Here is a 22,347-nt window from a genome sequence, read left to right on the forward strand (position 1 = left end):
AACATTTCTGTGTTCTAAACTAAAAATCAAAGAGGTGATTACTTATCTTTACTTTAAATACATATACAAAAAAAGAATTAAAACCACAACAACATCCAATCAGAATAGCAAGTAAAATATCATAACTAAATAACTAAATCTTCGATGTATTTCTAAAAGCAATGAACTCAGCCAAACAGTTGTATTTGGAAAAAGGCAATGTTTGGTATTTAGAAGACCAAATGACTTAGATGGTAAACCACACACTAAGACGAGGTTAAAATATTGTTATTTATTCTAGACACAGTAACATCGTATAGATCAATCAATTTGCCAAGCTGTCCATTAAATTATCAGAGTTTCATCTGTAATCTTGCATCCTCATAACTCTGTTGGAGCAGTGTCTGCATAAATTAGCACACTCTTGTATATGAAGTCATTATAGTGTGAACATGCACGTACATAACGTATTACTTATTCTTCAAGTATCAATGGACAATGATTGAACAACAAATGGTTACCGTACAGTCTCCAAGCAGCTACATGTACAATCAGCAATTAACAGGGTTGACAAATGGAACACAATTCAAAGAATCTTTTTTTTTTCGATCAGATGAGCTTCTAAATAAATCTATATTATAAGATATGTCTTCTTTATTTCATCAATTATTTACATATAAATTGACAAAACTAAGATCAGTCACTGCTATTTAGAATTATGAATACTACAGATACAATTATTTTTGCCTGCTATCGGGACTTACTTTTAGAAATTGAGTCGGTTGAGAACAAATTAACGACAAATGTGTATGTAGGAATAATCTAGAAGCACCGGCATATACTCATATATCTCCCTGTTAGATTAATCAGAACATGCCTTTCCTATCATATACTCAAAAGGAAGCTGCAAAATCAAGACTTTTGAAAATTGGTAGTTTAAATTATTCATTAGAAAACTTGACAGATGCTATCACGAGTGTGTTGACCTCTATTTTACATATGACGATGCATATGTTCCAATTATGGGAACCACAATCCCGTCCATTTTCCATCGAATGTGACATTTCCAGTTAGATTTATCGATTGGTTTGGTCTTACATGAGCAACACCAACGGTGCCATATGAGGGCAAGGATCCGCTTTCTCTCAAAAACTACCTGAGATAAGCCTGGAAGTTTTGTGGTGTTCGTGTCTTCCGTTTTTTAAGTGTGTTTTCGATATATTTTTTGTATTTTTTGTTTTGTTTTTGCCATTGCCTTCGTCCTATGAGTTTAAATTCCTCTTTGGTGAGTTAGACCTCTCTAATTTAGATAGAAATGTAATTAAAATAGAAGTAAAACTTCGCATGTTTGTGCAATGATCAAAAGTAATTCACCAAATACATTAAAATTGACTAATCGGAATTGTCAATTGAGCTTTTCATTCAGTAAAACCTGGTAAAATTGCATATTTCCTTATGTACGAACTTATAACATAAAATATTCGAAAAAGCTAGGCCTTCCTTGGTTTCACTGCAGTCTTTCCACCTGTTTTAAAGCGAGTGATGAATAACCATAGATTAGTAAAGACAAATTCTCCAAGTTCAGTCATTGTTACGATACTTGCTCCTAAAAACAATCCCATCATTCCTCCTAAGTTAGCTGAAATGATAAATAGATAAAGGTCAACAATATTATATCTATATCTGTACAACATTTTTTATGTCTACGTCAGGCGATAGACAGATTATCTTGTATTCCTGTCTTTATGTCTACTAGTGGATTCTGTTTCAGGTTAAGGTTACTTTACGCGATGTAACAATGACTTAAGGTTTTTTAGTTAAGGTAAATGTATTTCATAACTCAACTATTGAACTGACATCTTCCAATCCATAGTGACGTCACATACGTTAGTAGTGTAACAAAATGGGGGTCCCTTGGAATGGAACTTGTTTTCCCTAAAATGGTGTCATGATGTTGTTTAAACCTTACCGTTAATTGACTGTTCTTATTGTATATTTCTTGGATAAACATGTTTGTTAACTTTTTATTATTCTTGTCTATGTTTATACAATCAGAACAGCTGTGAATTGTTTACTTTAAATTACGTACAACACAATGACGTCATAACCTATTTTTGTTATGACGTCGGCTCTGGGTTTGGTAATTTAGGTGAATGGTAAACCAAATCGGTAGATTGGTTTACCTAAGTATAAATACGGTGGAGAAAACCGAAAAGACTTCAGTACGACTTTACCCTGGGCAAGTAACACACGCTAATTCCAAGCGATTTAAATATACATGTACCGAAACCATTTACCAAACTAAGTAGTAACCAGACTACTTCCGTATAATGTGGGCTTGTTAGTTCTTTAATAAGTTGCATTTAGAGAATAGCTTCTCGAGAGAAACGTTATTTTTTGCCTATAACCAAACTAAACTTTCGAGGTATTTATATTTCCGTTATCCATTTTCTTTACGATATTCTAATAAAGTAAGTTATTTATTTGTAAGACTAGAATACTGTTAAGTTATATACTATTTGTATGAATTGTAGATATTTAACGCATCTTAAAGTTAATACAAGTTGATTTTTATTTAACGAGTCTGTTATTCTTACAAAAAGCTAAACAGAACCAAACTAAGATCTACCAGAATACCACTAAGTACCACAAAACCTATGCAGAACCAACCTTAGATCCACCGGAATACTGCAAAGTACCATGATATTAGAGTACCACGCTCCCACAGAAGGGTCGGCGGTTATAACTTAAGTTCATATATACTTATACATTGTTATAAAACACATTCTTATAGCAACACACTAAGGGTTACACATTTATAGTTTAACATCAAAGCCTGACCGCTCGGTTTTCGTTACAGTGATGGCAGCGGCGGCATGCACCTACATTTTTATATTCTTACAATATGTTAAATTATATTTAAGATAAGACATGAATAAAAATAAGTAAAATGGATAGCGCGGAAAATAAATTTGAAACAATTTGGGTTAACTGCCCAGGGTAGACCAGTACTCCTGTGAAATATTCCATGTCCTGACGCCGACCGGAAAGATAAGCATAAGAGTGAACCAAGATCAATGGCCCTCACAAGAGAATACAGATCGATACGAAAAGGATGGTATACATCATACTGACAAAAGGCCATGCATTGTCAGGAGGTCTATCACCATCAACGAAAGTGGTCATTGACCAAGCGAAAAATAAGGAAATTTCAAATAGGGCAACGGTTGTGCATTTGAAACCAAATGCGACGTGGCCGGTAAAACAGAATCTTGGTGAAAAGTCAAGCACTCTTTATAACCATGCTGTCAGTTTTGTGTATGGGTTTTGGAGTCAGAAAGCAGAGGGTTCTATTATAGCAGAGGGTACTGCTATGGCAGAGGGTTATGCTAGAGCAGAGTGGGATGGGATTCGGGAGATTTATCTAGGACTTAGGACCGGGGTGTACTCCATAATATGGGGGGAACGTACCAAGCATTACCTTTGACGTCCCGCGTACTATTCAGAGTTGGGGTTAACAGGACCGACCATGAACACCGTAATGATGAAATGACCAGTATTTTTAATTATTCTGGCATTAGCAGTAAACCAAATTTTTCAACCAGAAAACCAAGCAGAAATGTATAGGGCGCAAATGAAAAGTAAAATACGTGGACGTACGGAACAAATACCTGTATTAGACCAAGACATAAAACGTCTAGTATAGATTAGCGTATCCATCAGCTCCAATGGAGGTTAATGAACTTTTAGCACGTGATTGTTTTATTGATTCCCTTAATGATGCTGACATGGAATGGGCTATTTTCCAGGCCAAAGCAAAACATATTGATAACGCCATTCAAGTAGCTCTTGAATATGAAGCCTTCCAAAAAAACAGACGTAAATACGACACTAAGCCAGTCCGTGCTGTAAATGAATGTGATAATTTTGATTTAAATAGGGATATTTATTTGTCTGAACAAGTTGATGATATTTCAGGTCGTCTTTCAAAAATGCCATATAACAGAACCAACAATCTAATTCCAAGAAAATTGGTAGACCAAAAGACTGGTCGGGGAAACTATTAGTAGCTGAAATTGAGGACCAAGTTTTAGCTGAGACTAATTATGATTTTGAAGAGTCTAATAATATTGAGAAATTTAGTCACATAAATATATTCTGATAGTTTATATGTAATTGTCAATGTTTTTGACATGAAATTAAATTGGTTGATTGATACCAGGTCCATTGTTAGTGGTTTTTTTGTTTGTTTGTTATTCATCCATGAATAATACCATGTCCAAGATTGTGAAGACAGTGTGAACCAATGCACGTAGTGGTTTACCCCTGGCTAATGGAAACGTAATTATGCCGATGGGGACTGCTGTATTACCAACGCAGTCTAATAAATACTGGTTATCGTGTCTCATTGTTGCAGACATAGATATGCTTGTATCAATGGTTATTGAGTTTGATTTTTTAAAATAAAAGTCCATGTATATTGGATGAGGTTAAGAGTTTTTTTTTAATTAAATGTCAATTGATTTCAGATTTTTATTGATATTGTTTACGGCATTTGTTGATTGTTGTGTAATATGTAACTTATTTTCAGGAAATTCATTTGTATAATAGTGCTCCATGAACATTCGTCCCGCTGAGAATATTTTATGGTGTTCTATAGACATTTGTCAGAATACACATAATTATTTCTGATGTAAAAACATTCATACCGCGAAGTAGAAGTGTTGCTGCTTAATGCACATTCGTCTAGAACGTCTAGTGCAGAAGATTTGGCGGTGCTCTATAAACATTTGTAAATAACAGAACTTGTGTTTTATGAACAATTGTTATAAGAAAAAGAGATGTTGGTGCTATAAGAACATTTTCAAGATTATAGGATCATTAAGAACTGTGCGGAAGTCAAACTTTGCGGGAAGACGAAAATGAACATTGAACACTCAGAAGATTGTATTAACTTTGATCAAATAGTGTTTTATAATTTTGAATATATATGTTATAGAATGTTTAAACTTTTAATAAAAGAGATGGGAGAAATTGTTTTAAATTTTAGGGGAAAGTCTATTCATGTTTGGGGACAAACATTATTTTTCAAAGGTAGGGAGAGTGTAACGAAATGGGGGGCCCTTGGAATGGAACTTGTTTTCCCTAAAATTGTGTGATGATGTTACCGTTAATTGACTGTTCTTATTATATATTTCTTGTATAACCATGTTTGTTAACTTTTTATTATTCTTGTCTATGTTTTTACAATCGGAACAGCTGTGAATTGTTTACCTTAAATGACGTACAACACAATGGCTCATAACCTATTTTTGTTATGACGTCGGCTCTGGGTTTGGTAATTTAGGTGAATGTTATAAATACGGTGGAGAAAACCGAAAAGACTTCATTACGACTTTACCTTGGGCAAGTAACACACGCTAATTCCAAGCGATTTAAATATACATGTACCGAAACCATTTACCAAACTTAGTAGTACCCAGACTACTTCCGTATAATGTGGGCTTGTTAATTCTTTAACAAGTTGCATTTAGAGAATAACTTCTCGAGAGAAACGTTATCTTTTGCCATTGAATTTGATTTTAATACCATTTGCCGATAACCAAACTAAACTTTCGATGTATTTATATTTTCGCTATCCATTTTCTATACGATATTCTTATAGAGTAAGTTATTTATTTGTTACACTAGAATACTGTTAAGTTATATACTATTTGTATGAATTGTAGATATTTAAAGCATCTTAAAGTTAATACCGCTCGGATTTCGTTACAGTACGTTCGAACTATATCAGTGACATAATATGATGGTTTTTTTCTTCAATATTTTGGTCTTTTTATTGAAAAAAGAGACAACTGATATATTGATATTAACACTCAGTTTTTGCTAAACGTATATCCAATATGTCAAGTTCTAAAAGGATCGACGAAAATCAGTAAACTACTCAAGCGACCTAAAGCAAAAATTAACAGCTGTGCACTGTGAATCCCAGTAAACTATGGTGATTGACTAGGGTTCCTGCGAAATGGCGATGGAGTACGGGTTTACGCTCAGGAAAATAATGAGTCGATTTTCCTCATTATACAGAAAAAGATAAATATTTTGTTCTTCATTTTCCCTTCTGGAAAAATCATTTTTTTAATTGAAAATTCTGCGCCGTTTAAGATGGAAGGTCAAATTCTATCCTATATTACTTTGTTGCAATGCTAAGAAAAATACATTACAAGATAGTACATTTCAACATGTTAACAAAAAAAAACGAGCACCTAAAAATTACAGTACACAAATACAGCATATTAGAATTTCAAACCCTAGGTCACACGAATTTATCAATGCTACAAAAATAACGTCGCAGCTAATTTTCTAAAAATTAAACTTAAAATCGGGATTAAGTTTGTAGTGGTGTTATTTAATGGATTGTTAATACTAATTTTAAATTCTAATTGTTTGAGGTCTGTGTGAAATAACTCCTTTTATGATGAAGACATTTTCATGTTACAAAGCGATGTAATTGGAAGAATCATTTTTCGAAACCGTTAACCTTTCAAGTAGATTTTGAATTGCAATTTTAGTATTATATTCGCGTTAGATGATTTTAAATGACTCACGAAGAGAAAAGACTGCAATTATTAAGACAAATAGCTTTGGCAATTTCAGTATACGTTTTTATTATAAAACACCAATTTTTACCATTATATCTGTTTAAATGTAAGAATGTTTTGACTCATGATTTTAATTGTTGAAACGAATTTGTATTCATTCAATGTAAACGTTATTAATTCACATTCAAACAATATAAATGCGTCACACTGAATACAGCTGAATACACCTATATAATACTTTTGTTTGAGGCCGAGAACGTTCAAACTATCAAATGAAAAATTACATATTAAATAGAATAACTGTGATATACTTTGATCGTGTGAATTCAATTTTACACAGCAAATGTTACGAGATATGTAAACAAATTAAAATCTGACTTATTTTTTGTTCAGTTAATTATTAAAAAATAAAGGCAACAGTAGTATACCGCTGTTTGAAAGTCATACATCTATTGAAAGAAAGCGAATCCGGGTTACAAACTAAAACCGAGGGAAACAGATAAACTATTAACGTGAAATAGTAAAATAATAATTGGCTTTTAGCAGGCAGTATGGTTCAAGTTTGTCAAAATAAGATACAAAACATCGATGAGGAATTATTCACTTGAAATTATTAGACATTATTGAATCCGTTTTAGTGTGACCTTCAATGCTAGTTCAAATATTAAAAGAAAAGCAATGAAAAACAATGATAACTTCAGCATATTCAGGGTGAAATTAAGGTAAATCATTTTATTGACTAAATTGATCCCAACAAGGTCATTTTTATACATATAAACACGATGATTGGAAAATATATTTCAATCTAAAATATGAAATATCTGTTATCAAGTTGTATTGATATTTATGTTTATATAGCTTAAAGTACCGTCGGCAGTCGTCAGATGTCAACTCGACAGTTTATTAGATGTTGTCTAGACTAAAATACGCAAGAAACGATGATACAAATTATCAAAACCATGCCTTGTAAATTGTTTATTTTAGTTTGTTTAAATGTTGTGCCAATGCTCTTTTAAAGAACAAGTTCATTTCAAGAATGAAGGAACACGTGTATATCGGAATATTCAGTTGGTAATATGATATTCAATCAAGATAATTAACTATGATGAATATATCTCCATGAGAAATGCATCGACTATTTGTATACTGGTGTTTTGAATAAACATATAATACGAATTTACTTTGCAGTTCTGAGCGTTGATTTCGAGTTGGTAAGAAATTGAATCAAAGACATCTACATGTATTTACAGTATAAAATAGTACTAACCGAACATTTCTCCAGCTGAATATTTCGGTGTTTGTTTTGACACAATTGTTTTCAGTTGATCAAAATAGATACGTAGATTTATAAGGTTTTTCCTGTAACAAAATGAAAACTTAATTTAAATTCTTACACATCCTGGGCTTATAAATATTAGTCATTGAGCGTTCTTGATGACATCAAAGAAAAAAAATATGTTGCAAAATATTTCAGTGTCCGTTATTTAATTCATTGTATCTTTGCGAAAAATCTATCTTACTGTCATAATCATTGAAAATTAACCCATATACAGTAGTTCCGTTAATATTTTACATAGGCTTCATCATGTTGCTTTTGGTTATTCATATTGAAGCATTCGCCTCTTCTGAATTTGAGATCGATATAATATATGAAAAAGATAGCACGGAAAATAATGTCAAGAAAACAGTAACTATATTATTTATCTAGCTATTTGATATAATCGAAAATGGACACGTATTTATAAAACTTATTATAAAATTAAGATTTGTTCCGGACGGACAGATTTTTCTACATTTCCTATCGATAAATTAGTTCTACAATTGGTTTTTAACTGATGCGGTTTTAATGCATATCAGTTCTAATCGTGTTTTAACTTAAACTTCTTACCGGTAATAGTTCTTAACATCCCAGTGTGAGGGGAAATATCTGTCGAACTGCTCGGCATAAAATTCGGATGGAAATAATGTTGACGTTATCCTAGCGTCATATCTTGTAAATTCGCACGACATTGGACAATCACATGTCTTTAAAAGTCTTGCAGTTGCAGCTAAAATGAAACAGGATTATGTTAAGTAAACAGGTTTAAAGCAAATAGGAAATACAGTACCATTACAGATTTAACCTACGACCGTTAATAATGAATAATACATATATCGTTAAGTAAGTTATAAAAACCTGCAATGAAAAATGAAAAGAAAAAACATCTAATTAGGATGTTGACATTTTGATTAATGTCGAAGCAGACAGTAAAATCACCACATCGGTACAATGTTTTTGGCATGGAACAATTGAATATGCCTGTATAAAATGGCAGGATTAAGTGCTTCCTAATGGTTCTTACCTTTTAAAGTAATTAAACAACACTAAACATGCTTAATTATCCGCTCAAACCAGCACCATTGGCAATCTTTAACTTTAAGATGTCTTAGTGAGGTAAGGTTTTTGTTTTATGTTCAAGTTCTCACAGTGACTATGAAATGAATCAACAACAATAAAACAAGCTGTACTCTCCGTTTGTGTGTTTTCTATGTGCATGACTGATATTTTTTGTCAAATGGTGGTTCCTGTATATTGAAGACTTAATATCTTTCACATATTTTCAAATGTTTTTTTTTCGTGGGTAGCATGATCGAAAACGGTAATTTTAATACATCTGTTCTGTCTTTCAAAGGCATCAACCAACATAAATGTTCAAACGTACTACTAAGTAAATGATAATTATAATAGTTGAATTTCAAATTGCAGCAATTTGTATATTAAAAACCGGGAAAAAATCTGAATAGTACATAGGAAGTACTATTTGTCTATTCTAAAAACTATTTTGAAACAGACATCGTAAGTTTAAACAATGCACAAATGATTTGATTGTTTAATCGTCTATATATAATCGTCTATATTTGTCACAAATTCAAAATGATTTGGGATAATTACCTATATCTTTAGTGCAGTTTTCTACGTCGAATTTTGAACAGTACAAAGTATCTGGAAAAAAATATACATTTTGGCAAAATCTTTTGTTTTAACCTGATATTTGAATATTACATGGGCATTTAGGATGTGGTCTTAAACATTTCTTCATTCTTCATTCTTAAGAAAGTACGTATGCATGGGATCGTTTGTTGATGAAACATTTCATCTTAAAGTGGTACATTTTATATCTTTGTCTTCTTTTTTCAAAGTAAGGTTTGGAATATTCATAATGTCCCGTACAAAAACAGGGATATAGCAGTTGATATTAAATAGTCTGATTCTACGTATGTTGGCGTTTGTTTTTGGTGCAGTTCAGTTTTTCCATTGTACCGGTGTTTTCCTTATAATTAATGTGATTGCCTCGATTATGGTAAATGACCAAGATTTGTTTTCGCTTCGCTTAATCGATTTACAACATTGAATAGCGGTATACCACTGTTGCCTTCATTGACTCCTAAAGAATTGACTAATCTTTTGGTGTGTTTTTAAGGATCTTAATGTGGGTTGCCGATTTAATAGTCCATAGTCTACTTAATATTGGTTTTTGTTTGTTAAAACTGTGTCATGTTTTCGCTTTTGAATAATATTTGCTTTTTAAAAAAATCATATAATACACATTGTGAATACCAGTTTTTGAATATGTTACGATTATCGTTTATGTATACGAATAGATAATTTAACAAAGTACTAAAAATAAAATTATTGTTAGGCGAACATTCACAACTTGATTAACAACATGGAAAACGAAATAAAAAATAGATACAAATGATGGATATAATTTTCTATTGAAAACTAACTGATGAACCAATGAGATTTTGACATTTGATTCGGGACTTTCCGTTTTGAATTTTCCTCTGAGTTCAGTATTTTTGTGATTTTACTTTTTGGTTTAAATATTGATTTTGTTATCATTGGATTGAAATCGGACTCATTATATTGTTATAATAAAGCTCCGTGCTGAAGGCCGAACGCTGACTTCTAACGATTTAATTTCTAGTTGTTTCACTAGCTGTGACTTAGATGTAGAGTTGTCATATACCATATCCTCTGATATAGCACGTCGGGCATAGTAAAAGGCAATTGTGTGCCATGATATCTCAGTAACATGAGTTCGAATCCAGGAAAGAACAAAACATTTGCTTCTGCTAATTAATAGATCTAACATTGTTGGGCTGATATTTAGACGAATTATATATGTATACAGATTGTGTGTTCAGCCTTGTATCACCATCACTGGTGATTCGATGGATAAAATCTATCGTAGAGATGTCACTGGTTCAGATGTACTCATAATATAATTATTTCTGTGACTGCACCCTACATGTATTTGTGATATTTTCTACGATAGATAACTCAACTGGTCTGTTATTTACTGATCTTATATTGTTGAGCTGATATTTAGACGAATTTATATATATGTATGCGTAAATAGTGTTAGTTTTTATATTGGTTCGGTCTGTATTTTAGTTAGTTAGTTTTCTTCCTTCTGACGAGTTAATATCTTTCCATCTGATTTTGATCATTTGTTAATATGTTGTGCTGTAACACCTAGGGCCTAGGAGAGAAACATGTATTACTCCGCCAAACTATGTATGTGCCTGTATTAAGCAAGGATCCTATAATTAGGTGGTTGTCTTTTGTTACTGTATCTTCTTTTTTTTCATCTGATCGTAATTAATACGGAAATGTTCATGATTTTTCTTTCTCGTTTGACGTTTTGTGAAATAAGTCATAGGCCTTTGGCTATGTTTTGCAAGAGAGGGGGGCATTTGAAAAGTGTCCCCTCTGACCCATGAGTTAGAGTAAATGGTCTTCCTCGTATTGACCAATCTCAATATTGCATTTGAACGTGAAATATAATATCTAAAGAAGATGTTTCTATCAGGTTTAAATATACATAAATAATGTACATAAAAGGTTGTGTATATTACACAAAACATTGCTCATGTTCCTATAAACGTTTCTGTAAAAAGAGACATAGATAACAGTGATATCTAAACTCACAAGTCAAAAACAAAATGACAAGGAAAAACTTACTATTAGCAGTAAAGTCGACACAACCACAGGACGCTAACATGTGTCTGGCAAAACAATCCTTGAAACAGTGTGTTGAGTAATAATCTGTCCCATCACTTTTGCGTTTTTCTCTACAGTAATTGTTAGCCATTGCCTTGTATGGTTTGGACAAATATTCGAACTATAATATATAAATAAACAATAAACCAAACTTGATAGAGTGGGGTGCTCATTGTTGCCACAAGTTTCCATGTTTTCTGCACTTTATGTTCAGGTGTTTATGTTTTAGAAGTATACTGATATTTCTATATGAACATAACACCAAAAGCAAAATATTCTTAGCTTGAAAACGTGTTTCTTCAGAAAAATCATCTGAAAAGTTAGATTAAAGATGATACGAAATTTCCTAATGCTTTGTCAAAGGGGGACACATATTCGCCGTTTTCACACATCTATTTAAAACTAAATAACTGCAGCTTTAAACAATATTTATCAAATCAAAGTCATTATAGATGGATAGCAGACATTTTAAAAGTGTAAAGAACTGAAACTTATAGGGAAATCAGTCACAGAATTGCTAAGAAATATTTCATTGAAATCATGTTTTTCATTGAAGAAATTGGCCGAAAATCCTAGTCCGGTTTTCGGTCCTTTGCAGTAAGTACCAAAATTTTTTCGAAGTTTAAAACAATAATCAAATTTGTCATAAAATTATTATTTAACGGCATATTTATTCCATTTCAGCCAACCTTTGACATGTTTGAAGTTTTTACACCTCAAAATCATAAAACGGCGAAATTGTGTCCCCGGCGATAGGAGCACCCCACTCTACATGTATTTATTTAACTAATTGGTCCCATGTGTATTAGGTCAAATTAAAAAATGTTAAAGAATATTTTGTAAATTACATTAACGCTATTTAATGTGTTTTTCCTTTGACTTTGTTTTGGGATGATTTTCATTTTATAATACTCGTTTAACATAGAAAATTATCGTCAGAAACTAAGGACATACAGCCGTTAGCAATGTTAACATCAACGACGTCATTAGCGAAATCTCGATAAACAGATAAACAATGATCTTTCAAAGACGGAGATGATATTGTAAATGAGAAACACCCTCGGATTTGAAAAGAAACTATCGTTAATCTTTAAATATCTTATAATAATCTCACAATTGTTATAAAATCAAATACAAGTATATAAAATCAAATATTAGTATATAAAATCAAATATTAGTATATAAAATCAAATATTAGTATATAAAATCAAATATTAGTATATAAAATATATAAAATCAAAATTAGTATATAAAATCAAATAGTAGTATATAATATTAATTATTAATGCTGTAAATAAAGGCAACAGTAGTATACCGCTGTTCAAAACTCATAAATCCATGAACAAAAAACAAAATCAGGATAACAAACGAAAACTGAGGGAAACGCATTAAATATAAGAGAGCAACGACACAATATTAAAATGTAACACACACACACACACACACACACACAGAAACGGACTAAGCATTAGACAAAATCCTTTGCAAATAACAAATATAACATCAAAACCAAATACATAAATTTGGGATAGATAAGTACCGTGACACGTCTTATAGTAATGAAAATGGTATGATAATTACATTAAACTGAATTATTAAGCCAAAGTTTGTAGTAACATGGTTAACATTAGCTAATTTTAGAAGCTAGACAAAATCAGTTTCCACTAACATATTTCTAGAATCAAATTATAGATTTATTTAGACCCAATGCTACATATATATATATACTATAGAGCAATTGTAGTGCCCAGGTGATGTGGCATGCACCTTAGAGGAGGCATTGGATTTAACTTCAACAATCCTACAGGTCGTGGCTGCATATCCGTAACGGATGCCTTACTTTACTGAGTTTTTTACGGAGAGGAGAAGTCCAAGAAATAACATACTTATATACCCCGGTGAATGCTACCGGCATCTGATCGTCCTGACTTACTTGTAAAAGTGAATATTGTTAAATGTACCTTATTTTTTGTAATTGCAGCAGAAATATCGCGCCCTGGTTCCACATAGTATTCGCTTATTCCATCGAAATCAGGATAATCTCTAGGATCATGTATTTTAAACTGAAATTCGAAAATATAGTTTTTATCAAATCATACTGAACAGGTTTCCTAAGTCTTTTATGCGGTCCATTGGTGTCACAGAAACGTGCGTCTTTCAATATTCGAGGTCTTAAGATTGAACTACGTTAGAATCCGGATTAAGAGCAGTCAAGTTAGACATTGTCGGGTCTACGACATATTTTAAAGTATTTTAATGGATTGTTTGAGGTAAATGTTCAATTCTAAGTTTTTTTTTAAAGTTATATGTATAATGTTTAAAAAACGTTTATGAGTGAATATCTGTTAAATCTGAATTATCCCTAGTGTATATCATAACCTTCCCCTATAATTAACCCATAAACACAAAAACACGTATAAATAGAATCGATAGCCATTCGATCAAACAAAGTACAGTAGCTTTTCTGAATTTTTTTTTGGGGGGGGAGGGGGATATGCATTTGAACTGTTGCTCTTTTCAATTTTGAATCTATTGCTACATATATTGACAAAAGATTTGTTCAAATGGTAAAACATGCACAATTTTATATTTACTTCCATTGTATGACAGTACTGCCAATGTAATAAAATGGAGAATGAAAATAGGGAATGTATGAAAGAAACAACAACCTGAACAAAGGACAGAAAATAGCAGGTCACCAATGGGTCTTTGACACAGATAGAAATTAAATCACGAGCATCAGTCCAAAATGAAAAGTATGTTCATTTGCGTCTGTCGATTGTTTTTTTGTTGTTTTTTTTTAAAGAAAATACTTGTTTTTTGTTTTGTTTTTTAATGATATTACTGAATCTGTGACATATATAAATCATAATCATTACAATTCACATTAGTCTTTGTTTATTTTAATTGGAATTGAGCTGCCAAAGGTCTAGCTTTTTGTTTAAATTTAGTGTTTTTGTAGTATTTTTTTCAAATTTCGTGTTCATTCCATTTTTGCCATTGTATTCTTATTCTTTCTATCAGTTTGATTTCATCTTTTATCGATTGAAAATATTTTTTCCGCACGAAAATATACTTGATACTATTATCCACACTTCAAGTTTGAAACTAGCTTCCTCGCAAAAAACAAAGTTTGCCCCAAAAATATCATATTCCTGGTATTTATGTACGTTATCGGTAAACCTTGTAGTTTCAGAGGGGAAAACGACGTCGACAAATTCAGCATGAAATAAAAATGAGTAACTGAGGTATCAATTCTTTTAGATAATAGTGACTAGAACCGTCAACTCTGTATAATAAATACATTTACATGTAATAAGCGTGGAGTCTTGAAAAAAAAAACGTGCTTGGTTGGTGCATGTTTAATTCTTTATATAACTACCCTTTCCTATAATGTCTATTGCTTAAACGTTTGTGTTGATATCTTTTCAACATTAACGCATTTTCTTAATTAAAAGGTATCGTAAGGATTAAATTAAAAGTCTAATTCAGCGACAGATTTCGAAAGCGTTAATAGTAGAAAAATAATCCATGGTAAATGAATAGACTTTCTATGCTTTAAATATATTCATCCGTCATCTTATGTTTTAAAAGTATCATGGTTGTCATTATACATATTATCAAATGTTCACTGTGACATTCATCTTTGCTTATTTTCACGATGTTGATTTCTTTTTGACATTACAAAAACATGACAGAATGCACATAATTTTACATATTTTAACGTTTACCTTTATTCCTGTGCCAAACGATTCTCCAAAGTAATCGTTTTCTGCATCAATATCAATCCATGCATTCATGTTGAAATTTGAACCTGTGATGTCTGCTGTTATTTGGCCATTTGGATCGAATGTTAGACATGGACCACTCCTTAGTATAAAAAATGACACGTACTCTGTTGCATCCAAATCACGTCCATTAAACACCCATGTCTGAGAGCGGATTTTGTGGTCTTTTAAAACATCGTTTAATGTTCTCTTTTCAAAAAAAAATTGTTCTTTGAAAAACGGATCAGACCAATTACTGGGTGTGGCATAAAACCAAAGTAAACTTAGTTTAAGGTAATGATTTTCCATCCTGGTGTCGTTTAAAATTGAGTTACGTTTCAAGGAATTCAAGTTACAAATTGTAACTGCTGGGAATTGCATCTCTGAATGTGTTTCTGTGTACATATTTGTATTTACTGGATAACTGTAGTAGTCAATTATTTGTGTTGTAACGAACATGACTAAAAAAGTTGTACAAGCTAACAAGACAATAGACCAAATTATCCTGAAATGATAAACGTACAGTAAAAAGTAATAGCACAAAAATGCTGTACTCTAAAGAAAATTGAAAACGGAAAGTCTTAATCAAATGACACATTTAAAAGCTCAATCACGTCAAATAAATAGACAACAGCTGTCATATTCCTGATTTGGTACAGGCATTTTCTGATGTAGACAATGATGGTTTTATAGCTAGCTAATATTTGTATATAATTCCATTACATTGACAACGATATATGAATTTATTATTAATTCAAAATATTATTTCTTTATTCTATATCTATATATTTTTTTTTATCTCAACGATATTCCTATCTCTATTCAAATCATATCATTGTGATTCTATATAACGATAAAAGAATGATAAGATTAGGAGGATTATCGACATTCTAGATCGTGATTGTTTTTCAGGATTACTTAGGCATCATAATATACAAAATGATGTACCTTTTCGTTTGCTGGTATTGTGGGGTTTTTTTTGTTTCTTTTTATTAGAAAGCAAAAAGGGACAGGGTAAAATTACCATTGAACTTTACTTTAAAAGTAAAAATAAAGAGATTTTAAACGGAAAAATATGAGTTAACGTCAAAATGTCAACATTTCAAAAATTTCGAAAAAAAATCAATGTTTTATTATACATGTCATATATTGACTTTGAAAAAAATGTTTCAAATTTTTGTGAATAAATTGAGAAAGTATGGATAATATTGTTATTGTTTTTAATTTTGTTTAACATTTACACTGTATATTATCTTGCAGTGTTGCTGGTTTTGATGCTTTGTTTTTCCTCATTTAAATTATATGCAAACGGACAGTCTCAACATATTTAAAATATGCATACGGACAGTCTCAACACAATAAGCAACTGTCGTAACGTCGTACGAGTATTTATTATTCTTTATTCCATTACATATTAGTTGTTTTTCGTTTTTAAAGAAAAAAAAGTTTAATTGAAAGCAGCTCTGAGAACAATTCATTTTCTGGTGAGATTTATCTCGCTTGCTCTTAAGTTTTCAATGTTGTATTTTGTATACTGTTGTTTGTGCTTTTGTCCTTGTTTTGTTATAGCTTTGTCAGTTTATTTTCTACTACTGGGTTTTAATATCCCTTTGGTATCTTTTGCCTCTTTATGTTCATCTGTGTTAAATGATTTTGGTCTGGTTGATATAGAGCTTGGCATATAAGATATCCGCTTGTTAACATTCTACAGAACAACAGTATGTTTAACTTTTTCCTGTCTTTCGACTTTTCGTTTTTGTATCGATTGCAAGAAATCGAAAGAAAAAAACAACAATTACACAAGAACATACCGATATAAATTGTTGTAAACCAGTTATGGTATAATAATGCCTAAACAAATACATGTAAGAAAAATGTTGAATTGTTAATAGATATGAAAATTTTAAATCCTACTACTTACAATCTAAGCTTATTTGTTGAATGTGACAATTTATTTATCCCATGGAAGCCTGTGCTCTGACTGAAATCCTTCCATAAAGACAAGACATTATCATTTTGTTCAACTGTTACTGACATAGTGAAATACTGTACTTGCGAAAAGCATCAAACATTATAAAATGATAGAAGTTAGATAAATTTTGATTATTTGAAATCACATTATAGTATAATGTTTATGAATCCTTTATGATGCTCAATAACATGCGCAATATTTCAACTTTTCGATTCAAACGGACAAAACAAACTAAACTGATGATATAATATATAATGAACTTTTATTTATTGTCAGGAAATACTACTTACGATTCCATTACCTTCTCAAATAGACTTCGTCAACCGGTTATAGTTTTGACGTACTCGCAATAGTAAATCCATATTTTTAAAAGATTAACGGAAGCGCTTGCTTTTTCAATTTTTGTTTACCCATTTACACATATTTAGTGAAATACAATTTGAATTAAAAACCAATTGTTCAGAGAACAATTGTAGGTCTTTCCACTAGAAAAGATCTATTTTGATATTGAAATATTAAAAATCAGTTTAAAATGTTAGTTCCTATGGCTGTATGATGTATTTATATGAATTTAAAGCAAAGGTCAAAATCTAGAACGTCATATTGACCTATGACCTTGACCTCAATTTCAAGTTCACAAACCAAGGACCTTAAATCAAAAGACCCAAGGTCTTTAATATGTTTGGTTTATTAGTAATATCACTTTACGCGTAATTCTAAATGTAAGATGGGCAAAAACTCCTATTTATTGCCTGCGCACCCTTTCAATCAAAATATACAAGTAAGGACATGTCGCAACTAACAATTTATGAAAAATTATTTGTCGATATGTCATAAGGTATTTGAAAATAAATGAAAATAAGCCAAAATCAAAATTTAGAATATGACCTTGACCTTTGACCTTGACCTCATTTTTATTATTTTGGACCAAGGACCCCAAATCTAAAGACCCTATGTCTTTATCACTTATGGTTTACCATTTAGAAATGTATATCACTTAATTTAAGGGAAAAGGGGGAATAACTCTCATATGGAGTCTCCGTAAAGCTTCGGTCCAAATGAATATCCTAATCCTGAAGATGTAACGAGCAATTTGGTAAAATAAATTTGTCGTAATCTTTAACGGTTGCGAAGGAGTAGTGGCCACAAGAAAAACAGTGTTTGGGGAGATAACTCTTACAACGTAAAGTATTTTGTTACACAGTTGTAAATTTTTAAAGCGTATAAACTATACGATACCATATTCCAAATATCTAAGCGACATCTTTTGAAACATCAATAATACGCAAGAAAAAAAATTAGGCGGAAGAAAAAAAAAAAAAAAATAATAATAATAATAATCAGAACAAATTCAATAGGTCTTTCCACGGAAAGGTGGAAAGACCTAATAAATGGTATGGTTATGAAACAATTAAGATCAATTATCTTATACATGTAACGACTTGAGTTTTAGTATTATCGTATTACATGTATGTTTCATTAGTATCCGGTAATGGTATTGGCCAATAGACCTTTTCAACAACTGTCGCCACAGACTAATGACACCTACAGTTTACAGGTAAAATGAAGGGGCCGTCTCAAAGACAAAAACGTCTGGTTATCATTACGATATATAAATTTGGTTTGGCGGTTATATATAGCTACAGAAGATATAGAAAATATAAAAAGTAAATAAGAATATTTCTCTATCATACAATATTCTTATTACATGTATTTACACGACATTTCACATTGAATTGATTAAAAAATTACTGCAATCATTCCGCATCCTGATCAGCTTTCTCTTCAACTTTCTGATTATGCCGCATGCCAATAAGAATAAATGTGTATCTGTAAAAGTTTTTCTAAAAATTTCTGAGAATTTCTGAAACATTATTACTGGACTATCTGTCCGTCTGTTATCACACTTGTAAACACGGTTGAGACTATTTTAAACGATCTAAACCTTACCCGATGTACATATTCAATTTTTGGAGGAGTAAAAACATATTGATTTCAAAGGCCGAAGGAAAAGATCAAGATACCTTGTTAAAGTTGGTGTATTTCCTTCTTGAATAAGGGGAGATGTATCAACATTTAAGTAGTACATACCTGCGTATGGAATTTATAATTCAACATACTAGTTACTATAGAGCTTTGTCATTGTAAATTCTTTTTGGATAGTGCTAAGCAGGGGTTGGGAGTCCAATGACTTATTTTTTTCCCTCATCTAATTATATGGTCGTCCTCACGAACTGATTGTCCAATATAATTGCCCGTGTTCCGGAAAAACAACAAACGTTGTCCTTTTTATCGGTGAGCCATTCCCCTGTTCTCGAACATGACCTCTGAGTTTCTTGCAAGAAGCGGGAATTGCTAAGCAATAGAGTTTAATTGGGTCCGTGTTGATCAAGTATCGTTGGTTTGATATTTTACACTTTCATTGCTATATTTTATTTTGTTGTCAACGGGTCAGAAATTGTTTCGCTGTTTCTTTTTTCCTTGACAAATCTTTGCCGGTTTTATAATCTTTTAATTTTTTTTTTGTACTAATGATTCTTTTTAAATTTCGTCTATGACCATGCATAAGGGATTTTTTAAAAACTAATTAGATTAGCAAAACCCCGTCGTATTGTTTTGTGCGTCTAAACCAAGTCCTGAAAATGTTGATACTGTTTAGGTGTCAGACCACTAATTACTCCCTCCAATTTAGAACGTGAAAGTATTCCTACTCGGACAAAAAATAGTGCATTTGATGTCATTGTTTACTTAAACTAACCAACAAATTTGCAGAAATGAAACTTTTGGTGAAAGGGAGATATATTTAGACCATTTCGAGCCAAAATTCACCTGTCTATGACTTTGCATTAACAATTCAGGATTAATGCGCTACATAGTACACTGATTTATTGTTAGTACCTGTGTTTTCAAAATCAGAAATTTCTTATAAGACTTTAAACATTGGATGAAAATTGGCATGTAGAAAGGTGAGACATGTACAATTCAGGGTACACCTGGTTTCCTTGAAGTTAAACTAAAGGTAAAATATTTAGAAAGCAAGAAAATTGCAAAATTTGGATGAACAGATAGGGATTTTTTTAATGGTTGTAAAAGTGGTGATCATACCCACATTTTAAATACCGATTTCGCATATCATTCAAAATGTCTTTTGGACAACGCTTTTACACCCTTATAAGATTATTAAAAAAATCGATCAATCCTTAACAGAATTTTCTGACATAACAGAAATCTTCGAAACTGCTGAGGTAAAAACATGCAATATGTTTCGTAGTTTTCCGACATTTAATAAAAAAAAATACAGAATACACCCTATCCTTCCCAGAGATCATACGGGTTATTTGTAACCTCTTGAATATATGGGGTCAGAAAGAGGACGCAGTAATCATTTGATTTAGTTTGTTTTCTCGTGTTTATTGAGTTGTAGTTTGAAGATGAAGTATGATAAGGCCATGTTTGGAATAAAACTCAGTCTGATGATTTGATATATTAAGAACTTTGATCAAAGTTAAGTAGTATAATTTAAGGTTGTATTACATTGTCAAATAAACTCATTACGGTGGTTATAGTTTCGACGTACTGGAAACAAATAATAAATCTATATTGCTTAAACATTAAAAGAAGCGTGTGTTTTAAATTTTTATTTTCCTCATATATTTAATGAACTAGAATTAAAATCATTAAACACATTATCCGATAAGTTATTTTGCTCAGCGAACGACTTGTATGTTAGTATGACTTTTCTGTCATTTGCAAGATTTTTTTCATAAAAAGAATTTAAACTATGAACCTGTTTCGGCAAACACATGCCGATATGATTCTATATCTTTCAGAATGAATATAATGATTTCTTAATATCTGATAATTTAAAAAACAGATGATGGCCGCATGAGTTTATTTATACTCTACCCAGTTTGTTAATAAAACTTATCAGAAAGTAAAATTTCGTGCAAAACTTTCAAAATATTTACTAGGACATTGTACGGGTTATTCATCTTATAAATAACATCCTTCAGCTGATCAATTGACAATAGTTGGAAATCAATTTTATAATTTTGATTTTTTTTTTGCATGTTAATACTTTACACTTCTCACATTTATTGCAAATTACCGCTATTTTACAAAATTTGTCTTTGATCTTACTGACTGTTAATTTCTTTTCTAAGCATAGAAGAGTGATAAAAAAAAATATAGCCAGAAGGATGCACATGTCGTTGTCAACAAAATGAACATCGTCGTCAAAGGTAAATAAGCGATAAACAGATTATCATTGGTCATCTCAAATCACTTTCGCCGTACAGGCTCAAACGAGAAAACCACTCTCGATGAGATGACCAACGATAATCTATAATTCTCTAATCTGATAAAATACATCAAGCTTCTAAATGATCGTCATTCTGCAGGATAAGCTAGAAATAATATTTTTTCAGTATGTTCTCCATCACAATTCCCTAATGACAGCATTGCTGATTATAATTTATAAGACTTTAATTTGCCGAATAATTCGTGCAATATGGCATTATCATTTTGTTAAAAAAATAAAAATGCTCAACATACGGACGGAATTTGAAGCGATGACGCCAATAAACATACGAATGGTGTTCACTTTAACCATTTTTTAGACGGAAATTATACGAAATTTAACGTTGTTTATTGACGCTTATCATACCTCTTCTTTGTTTGTCTTTCTGTCAGCTACAGTTTAATCATTTTATCATGATCTGGGTTTTTGTCAACGACTTATGACTTTATGACTTTATAATGACCGGCTTGAAGTACTACGAATACTATGAATATAAGCCAGTCACATTTTAGTTTAATTCCAGTCGTGTTTGTAATGGTAAAAATCATCATAACTGTTATAACGATAAGTTCGTAATTAAGCCTATCGGAATAGCAACTACATAACCTTTAACACTAATTTTGAATATGGCATTCCGTTAAAACACAAATAAAAACACCACAAAGCATACGAGAAACCGC

At 31.5% G+C, this 22,347-nt stretch overlaps 1 protein-coding gene across 1 annotated transcript; it reads right to left on the reverse strand.

Annotated features, from left to right (window-relative positions):
- Nucleotides 1-34: 34 nt before the first annotated feature.
- LOC143046780 (bile acid-sensitive ion channel-like) lies at nt 35-17,422 on the reverse strand. Its single transcript, XM_076219856.1, has 8 exons — nt 17,317-17,422; nt 15,360-15,900; nt 13,590-13,691; nt 11,590-11,749; nt 9,514-9,564; nt 8,470-8,629; nt 7,849-7,940; nt 35-1,618 (listed from the first exon to the last, which is right to left on the reverse strand). Exons 2-8 carry the CDS (start codon nt 15,852-15,854, stop codon nt 1,470-1,472), a joined length of 1,209 nt encoding a protein of 402 aa, XP_076075971.1. The 5' UTR covers nt 15,855-15,900; nt 17,317-17,422; the 3' UTR covers nt 35-1,469.
- Between the last annotated feature and the right edge of the window lie 4,925 nt (nt 17,423-22,347).

This window comes from Mytilus galloprovincialis, chromosome 9 (genome assembly GCF_965363235.1).
Source record: "Mytilus galloprovincialis chromosome 9, xbMytGall1.hap1.1, whole genome shotgun sequence".
Classification (NCBI taxonomy): Eukaryota; Metazoa; Mollusca; class Bivalvia; order Mytilida; family Mytilidae; genus Mytilus; species Mytilus galloprovincialis.

Bases quoted from the DNA above. Each gene is read 5' to 3' on its own strand.
- LOC143046780 (XM_076219856.1), bottom strand. From the start codon at position 15,854: ATGTTCGTTACAACACAAATAATTGACTACTACAGTTATCCAGTAAAT. The intron at 13,692-15,359 runs GTAAACGTTAAA...TTCGAATTTCAG, and splicing joins CGTTTGGCACAGGAATAAAG to TTTAAAATACATGATCCTAG. The intron at 9,565-11,589 runs GTAAGTTTTTCC...ATTTTTTTCCAG, and splicing joins TGTCGACTTTACTGCTAATA to ATACTTTGTACTGTTCAAAA.